The sequence below is a fragment of the Carlito syrichta genome, unplaced genomic scaffold, assembly GCF_000164805.1.
Source record: "Carlito syrichta isolate Samal-C Ts95f unplaced genomic scaffold, Tarsius_syrichta-2.0.1 Scaffold296491, whole genome shotgun sequence".
Lineage (NCBI taxonomy): Eukaryota > Metazoa > Chordata > Mammalia > Primates > Tarsiidae > Carlito > Carlito syrichta.
The window spans coordinates 231,433-239,728 of NW_007240587.1; the positions used below are offsets into that span (position 1 = coordinate 231,433).

Here is an 8,296-nt window from a genome sequence, read left to right on the forward strand (position 1 = left end):
TATTTGAATATGTGCTCTCTTTTGATCTCTACAATAGCCTGTTAATGAAGGGAGAGATATAATTTATAAGGGTGAGGAAACTGAGATTCATGGAAGAAACATTGCTAACCTCATCGTGCTAATAAGAAGCGGAGTTGAATCTATCACCCCAGTCTGATATAGTCTTGTCTGCCATTCTGGTTGATAACTGTGTTCTTTCTGGGGCCTTTTAAACAAAATATTTCCAATATTAAATTGAAATTTAAAACCTCCCAAGTGCACTTAAAATGTCTACTGACATTTAATTTGTGTGTACCTATTTCACAAGCACATCTTTTACGTAAACAGCAAAAGCACCAAATTTCTGTAATTGAAATATATTCAGGCACAATGAAAACACTGACATGAATCCACATGTGTATTGATTATATGTGCTGTCCTGGCCTGCTAGAGTTCTGCTGAGTTGAGGGGCAGCAAATGGAGAAGCTGAGGCTTTAAGGGCCCCCTCAGATGCTTTACCCCAGGTACCCCCAGCCCTGGGATAGTCAAAAGTCCTCGCTCAGCAGTGAATAGCATCCAGAAGTCTTCTGTGTCTTTTTTTTTTTGAGTTGGAGTCTCACTCTGAGGCCCAGACTGGAGTGCAGTGGCCGCTCCCAGCCACTGCAGCCTCGACCTGCTGGGCTCCGGCGATCCTTCCACCTCAGCCTTCCAAGTAGCCAGAATTACAGGCATGAGCTACCATGCCCGGCTGATTTTTTTTTATTTATTGTAGAGGTGAGGTCTCACTGCCCAAGCAGGTCTCGAACCCACGGGCTCAGGCAATCCACTCACCTCAGCCTCCCAAAGGCATGGGATTACAGGCTGAGCCACCGAGCAGTCCAGTGTCTTCTGTGTCTTAATGGTTGGCTCTATCCTAGGCCAGGTTCTCTCCATCTCAACTCTATTCACATTTTGGACCCAGGAATTCTCTGTAACTGGGCTGTCCTGCAAACCATGGAATGTTCAGCAGTATCCTTAGCCTCAACCCACTAGATGCCAGGAGCATTCTCTGTCCACAGTTGTGACAACCAAAAATGGCTCCAGACACTGGAAATGTCTCATAGTGGGGCAAAATCGCCCTCTGTTAAAACCACTGTCTGAAGAAGACATGCCTCGTGTTTTTAGTCACTGCCCACAGGCAGATATTCTCTTGTCCTATTTCTCTGGAATGCATTGTTTCCTCTGAAGAAAAATGCAGACTGTGCCCAGAGAGTGCAGCCAAGCAGCTGCTGTCCCCTGGGCCCCAGGAGCCATGACAAGCACTCTGCAGGAATTGCATGACTTGCTCATCACAATAATCTATGATCAAGAACTATCATCATCTGATGTTATAAGTCAGGAAACTGAGGTTGAACCAAGCTACAACCTTGCCCCATGCCTCAGGACAGCGAACAGTGATGGCCCTTTGGCCTACACACTTGGCAGAGGCCTGAGACTTCAAGAAGGTAGACCTCAACCCTGCATCCCTAGATCGCACTAGGACTACCCTAAACATGAGCATGGAAACTGTGTCTGTAAGTGTGTGCTCATCACAGGGAGAGTAGCAAGTCCAGGTGTGCACATGTTTCTGAGAGCCCATAAAGAACTGGCATGAGGTAAGTAAACTTCACAATTCTACTAGAACTTGCAGAAGAGCCGGGCTGTCTTCAGTCATTCAAAAAGCAAATGAAGTGAAATGCTGCAAATCCCAATTGTGTATGGGTAATCTCATCTCCTATCACACCTTATTTGAACTAATATCATTTCATATCAAATGCATTCGTATCAAGATTCTGGAACCCTTGCAGGTACTGCATAAATGTACACCACCAGGGAGCTTTTTTTTGTAGGGGGGGTGGAATCTCACTCCGTCGCCCAGGCTGGAGTGCAGTGGCACACTCATGGCTACCCCAGTGTCCACCCGCTGGGCTCAGGCGATCCTTCCACTTCAGTCTTCCAAGTAGCCAGATCTACAGGGGTGCATTGCCACGCCCGGCTAATTTTTTATTTATTGTAGAGATGAGTTCTCACCAAATTGCCCAGCGTTGGTCTTGAACCCGCAAGGAGCATTTAAAGGGGCTTGTCCTGGGAAATCTAAGACGAGGGAGAAGGAAGAAGGATTTATTCTATAAGAATGGGTAGATCTTTCAAAGCATTTAGCCCATCTGAAACCATCTCCCCTGAAGGACTAAAGTCTCAGTGACATATGTCCACGCAGAGGCACCCCAGGCGTTTAGGAGCGAAAGTCTGCACCTCCAGGAGGGAGTTTTGAGAACCTTTCCTGCTCTCCCCATTGATCAGCCCATGGGTGCAGATTTACACCTCCCCACATTTGCCCTGAGTTCTGAGAGATCTGGATTTAGCCCAAAAGAGAAGTCTCCCAGACCCATTGTTTATAGCCAGTGTCCTTGGAGTAAAAGCCCAATAAGGCAGAATGTCCATATTCCTAATAAGATAGACCATGCCCCAGAGCTGCTGCTTCCTGGAGAGACCCAGAAACAACCAGCTGTGAGAGATTTAAAATTCCTTGCTGCTCTGCCAGATCTGAACACAAATGTCAGAGGGGTCTCATCCCAGGTTACTGTGAGACCCCTGGAAGGACAAAAAGCCATCAACCAGTAGATAGATTTTATTCCTTTGTGTCCAGAGGATTTTGCATCTGGCATTTTGAGTGGCATTATTTTTCTTCTTCACTTGCAGGGAAACCGGGGTGTGATGAAAGTTAGTGGCTCATACACTGAACCAGATAGAAAGCATTTAAAACGGAATCATCAGCAGACTGCCATCAGGGCTGCTGGGTGTGGCCTACCACTGCCCACAGCCCACTGCCTGCCATGCCTTTGGCATTTTACCCACAATACAAAGAGCAGAGTGTTAGAAGGAGCTAGTGGAGAGGAAAGATCTCTCCCCTCTCTGGAGTGGGAGGAGGCTCTAGGAAGTGCCATCAAGGAAGCAAAAGCTGCTTTTTCCCCCAACTCTGAGGTCCCACTGAATTACCGGGGCTCCAGATATCTTTCCTGGGGTCCAAATTCCGTGGCACTAACAGCTTCCATGCCACATCAGGAGGCTAGTGCCTTGAAGATCTATCTAGAGAAAAGGACGCCCAAAAGAATGACCCTTGAATGGCAGCATTTCAGGTTCCTGGAAGCTTCTGGTCCTTGGGTTCATGAAAGACCAGGGGTCTTCTGCCTATCTCTTCTACCTCTAAACCCCAATCCATATCTAAACCTGGTCTGAGACTCCTTCTGTCTCCTCTGGTCCACATCTGTAGGGTGGGACAGAATTTATTTTTCAGTTTTACCTGATGACTCCTCTCCCCCTGCCAGGTAGTCTGTATTCCTTGGCCCGGGCCTCTGATATTCTACATTGTTCCAGGAAAGGGTGTTGCAGCCAAAATCCAAGGAAAGGCTTCTGAGTCCAGATAATTAGGGATAAGTCAGCAAGTCTCTGAGACCCAGGCAGGACAAAGAAGAGGATTTCTAGAAGGGACAGAGAGAGCATAATCACTGGAGCATCCCTGAGATGGAGCCTGCACCATACAGACAGCAAAACCCAGGGATGTCTGAGGGGTCTGAGACAGCAGGTCACAGTGCTCTGGGTCCCGTGAGGAGAGGGAAAATTCCCTGCAGAGCAAGGGTGCCACCTGGGGAGTTCATATCCTGTTCAGTGTCACCCTCCCTTCCTTCTCCCTTTCAGCAGTGTGGGAGGACACCCCTGGGGGATTGCTCGAGCTACAGAGTAGCAGGAAAGCAGAGAAAGGCCTGGGCCAGGCTTGGGTCCAGTGAGGCAAAAAAATAGGGTGACAAAGGAGACCTGCATAAGGACCAGACAGGCAGTAGACATCTCAGATGTCTGTGTGGACAGATGATCATCAAGGACTCCCACACACCTCAGCACTATTAATCCTCTAGAACTTTTCCTGAAATTCTAGGGCAAAGGGTCTCTGAATTGACTGAGATGGGACCTCAAAATAAGAATTAAGATGAATTCTTTTTAACTGTTATGTCTATTCCACAGCTGAGCATATAGACTGTGATTTATGCCCCCACCTTGAATTTACCACTTGAAGAATGTCTCTGTCTGAACTTGAACCACTAGAAGACCCTGACAATATGTGCGATCCATTCTCAGCATCAAGGAACACACATTTTGGTCATAATGTTGCTATCGTGCTCTTATTTTTCCCTCATCTTGGAATCTCTGCCTGTTGTTAGCTTTGCCTATTGCTATGCTATTATCCCACTATTAACATTACTCTTTTTTTTTTTTTTGAGTTGGAGTTTTCCTCTTGTCGCCCAGGTTGGAATACAGTGGCATACTCATGGCCACCACAGCCTTGACCTGCTGGGCTTAGACTATCCTTCCACCTCAGCCTTCCAAGTAGCAGGAACTACAGAAGCATACCACCGCACCCGGCTAGTTTTTGTGATTTATTGTAGAGACGAGGTCTCACCAAGTTGTCCAGGCTGATCTCGAACTCCAGACTCAGGCAATTCTCTCACCTTGACCTCCCAAAGTGCTGGGATTACAGGCTGAGCCACCACGCCCGGCCAACATTACTCTTATCCGACTAGAATTATCTTTGGAATAAGACGACCAGTTGTCTATGCACCTGAAGATGTGTATATGTATCAAAAAGATGTTTCAAGTAAGTTATAACCCTGGCCTCAAAGCTCCAGGCCATGAAGCCTTTTGCAGGAAACAGGAGCTCTCTGGCCAACTTGGTCTATGGGCCCTGGGAGCCGGTAGGGCTGCCTGCCATGAGACTGTGGGCACGTCAACGTGCACAGGGTGCTTTCCTACACCATAGCAGGTCCCTAGTTCACAGGTGAGACTGCAGCGTTCGATCTGAGCCCTCCCTTGTGTTGGAAACAGCTCTCTGTGCAGCTCAGACACAGCAGTTGTGGAGATAGTAGGGGTGGTGCTGGGAGCCTGGCCCTTCTCTGAGCTTCTGCCCGGAAGACCTGCCTATTGAAGTCTCCGCCATTCTTGTGGTCCCAGGTAGAGCTGGTGAGGACCCAGCAGGAATCAGCCATCCTGAGAGCACATTTTTGAACTACTAGTAAGGACATACAAGCCAGGAATTTGCTTATTGCTTGACCTCGAGAAGGTAATCTATAGGTATAGTTTAAATGATAAGTTTGAATAGGAAATATTGCTCCCAGAGGAGTTTGCCTTGGCAGAGAAGGCTTAAGTGACATGTGGCCCTGGAAGCACAGAGGTGGTACAGATGAGGACATGAGTCTTGGATCCTAAAATCAACCAGGACAGTGAGCAGCACCTTTTCAATGCCAGCTTTCTCTCAACAGCCATCTAGCTGCATCCTAGCAACCATCCGTCGCACCAAACACGTTATTACCTGGAAAATTTTTTCTAAAAATCCAAAGTGCGCAAATGTTTTTCTTTTTGTATCATTTCATCCAGGTTAACCCTTTGGATTTTGGTTAATGATAGCATTCTTTTTCTAAACATATTATTAGGTTGGCCTGTATATGCCATATCTATCCACTGATCATTATCATACATGCTGCCTAAATACCAAAACACACCTTTAAAATTGAGACTCAAATGCATTTTTAGGAAAAAAAAATCTTTATTAAAAAAAATAACTTACAAATTGACAGAACTTTCTGAAATCCGACTGTTCGTTTTGTGCACAGATTTGCAGTCTAGAACAGTTGTTTGTTGTTGTTTTTTTTATTGTCACTTTACAATACTATTAATGTCACAAACTGCATTAAAGAGCAGTTTGTGTTCCATATCCCGTGCTGGTACAAAACACCACACAGATATAAAACTATAGTAAATAAAACATTTCAGCCAAGACTGGCATATATTTATATATATATATATATATATATATATATATATAAAATTTCAAAACAGCTAACAATTAATGTCATCCTTAGTCAAAACTGGAGTCAAACTACTCTTAAAACTACAACACTCTGAATATATGTCAGCACTATACCTCCCATACAATATTTAAAATATATTTCACTTTCAAATACATTTATAAGGTACATCAATAGTGAGAAAATAAAGTCTCAAAATTTAAATACAAATCATATAAAAAAATTCAGGAAACACAGATAAAATCCTATTTTTACAGAAGTCCAGGCAAACCTGCCCTGAAACTGGCTTTAACACACAGCACGGCTGCACGACATGGCTCTGCCTGTTGCAAAACTGCCGGAACACACAGCCAAGTGACAGCTGCATCGGCAAGAGAAAGAGAGGAAGGTTGCACAATGAACACACCCTCTCCTACTCAGGCTACTCGAGCATCAAGAACCGAAGCTACCTTGCTTTAACTCTAGAAAATCATGCAGCCCAATGCCTTGCTCAAAACAAGTACCCATGTCCCAGAGCCTATGCAGAACAGATCATTTGGTGTTTTGCTCCAAAGCAGAGTACTCCGTTTCTGAGACTCTGGAGGCATCGATGAGCTTGGTGAGGCCTGTTTTGGCCGAGTACTTAAAGATGAAGGCCTTCATCAGCTCGTACCTGTAGTTGCGATTGATAAAGCTGTAGAGTACAGGGTTGACGCAGCAGTGCACCAGAGACAGGCACTGCGTGACGTGCAGGGCTGTGAAGAGGGCATACTCCAGCTGGCAGGTGAAAGGGATGTAGTGCAGAATGGAGAAAATGTCCAGCAGCACCGCGACATGGTAGGGGAGCCAGCAGACGAGGAAGACTATCACATAGGAGAAGATGATCTTCCGGCTGCTGTGCTTCTCCTGGTCACCAGACGCTGAGATGGCTCTGGCCAGCAGGAAGTAGAAGACAGCGATGATGGAGAAAGGAACAGCAAAGCCCAAGATGACAGAAACCAGCTCCATGCCAATCAGCCACTCCTTGATGCTGTGCTCAGGGTAGAAAGACCGGCAGTAGGTCTCGTTGTTAGATGCAGACGTGACGGTCTTCAGGTAGTAGGTGTCGGGCAGGGACACGCAGAAGGCCAGCAGCCACACCAGGACGCAGACAACACGGCGTACCATCTTCTTCTTGCTGCTCGAGGTGTTGGTAAAGTAGGTGATGGAGAGATAGCGGTCCACACTCATGCACGTGAGGAAGAAGATGCTGCCGAAGAGGTTGATGGAGAAGATGAGGTGCGTGACCTTGCACGTGAGCTCACCCATGGGCCACTGGTTATGCTGCACAAGGCTGACCACCCAGACAGGGATGGTGATGACAACCCACAGGTCGGCGATGGCCAGGTTCAAGATGTAGCAGTGTGTGTCATAGCCTGTGGTCTTGGCTTGGATGTTCACCCAGACCACCACAGAGTTGGCGATCATGCCGATGACAAAGATGAAAATGTAGATGAAGGAGAGCGTGTAGAGCAGGATGCTTTTGTTGGGCATGTTGGGGCACATCACTGTGTCAACCACAATGCAATCGCTGCTGTTGCATGACCAGGTGATGTCGGAGAAGTTCCCTGGTTCCGAGTAGTCAAAGAGATGCAAATCCATGGTTTCAATGGGAGTGATCAAACAACCTACAGGAAAAACCAAACAAAAAGGATGGAAGAGAAAAATCGCTTCGTTAGGAAAAACTCAAGTGTCAGGCAAAACGTGTTTCCAGCACCCTGGTAGAACTTCCAGGAGGATCAAGGACAATATTCAGTGGATCAGTGCCAGGTGACTATGCTAATGGTATCGATAGGCTCAGCTGTTTTGCTTTGGCTTAGTCACATCCTTGCAAAGAAAGGAGAAAAGAAAGCAACTGTATAGACCCTCAACACAAAATAAAGCTTCTCCAGCATCAAAATCCATGTGGTGCTCCACGGAAGACACAGTGTTTGCTTTCTCTATCTTTCCATGGCTGTGTTCTCAAGACACGTCAGCCTGGCTGTGCTCAGGGTGTGAAATCAACACAGAACAGGGGCCAAAGAAACGTCAGGCAGCTGAACCCCAGCCACGGCAACGCTGATGGCCTGCATGCTCTCAGTAGGGGAACGTGGAGCCATTTTTATCCACATCCCCAAAGAATGTCAGGGTTGATCTGTTCTGGCACAGTTGTATTATAAGTGTCCTGCTTCAGTGTCTTAAAGAAAGCGTTTCAAATTCCCTCCCAAATTTGCATTTAAAACATGACTCAGCATTTTTTACCTTTCTGCTAAATTCAAACGTAAACCTGGGTCCCAGGGCCTTTATTGTAGTCATGAAGACCTCCCAAAACATGGCAAGCGTGTGTGGACAGCCCTGGAGATTGACTGCTCCCCAAACCTGCAAACTCTGGGGTTTGTCTGTGGTTTTCAACAAAGGACAATCAACCAGCTGCCACAGGCTCTGGG

The 8,296-nt window shown here is 46.5% G+C and overlaps 1 protein-coding gene across 1 annotated transcript; it reads right to left on the reverse strand.

Moving 5' to 3' along the window:
• Positions 1–5,566: 5,566 nt before the first annotated feature.
• Positions 5,567–7,505, reverse strand: ACKR3 (atypical chemokine receptor 3). The gene has a single exon (XM_008054551.2). The coding sequence runs from the start codon at positions 7,470–7,472 to the stop codon at positions 6,384–6,386; it is 1,089 nt and encodes a 362-aa protein (XP_008052742.1). The 5' UTR covers positions 7,473–7,505; the 3' UTR covers positions 5,567–6,383.
• Between the last annotated feature and the right edge of the window lie 791 nt (positions 7,506–8,296).

What these genes read in the sequence shown, in the direction of transcription:
- ACKR3 (XM_008054551.2), bottom strand. Translation starts at nt 7,472, where the DNA reads ATGGATTTGCATCTCTTTGACTACTCGGAACCAGGGAACTTCTCCGAC.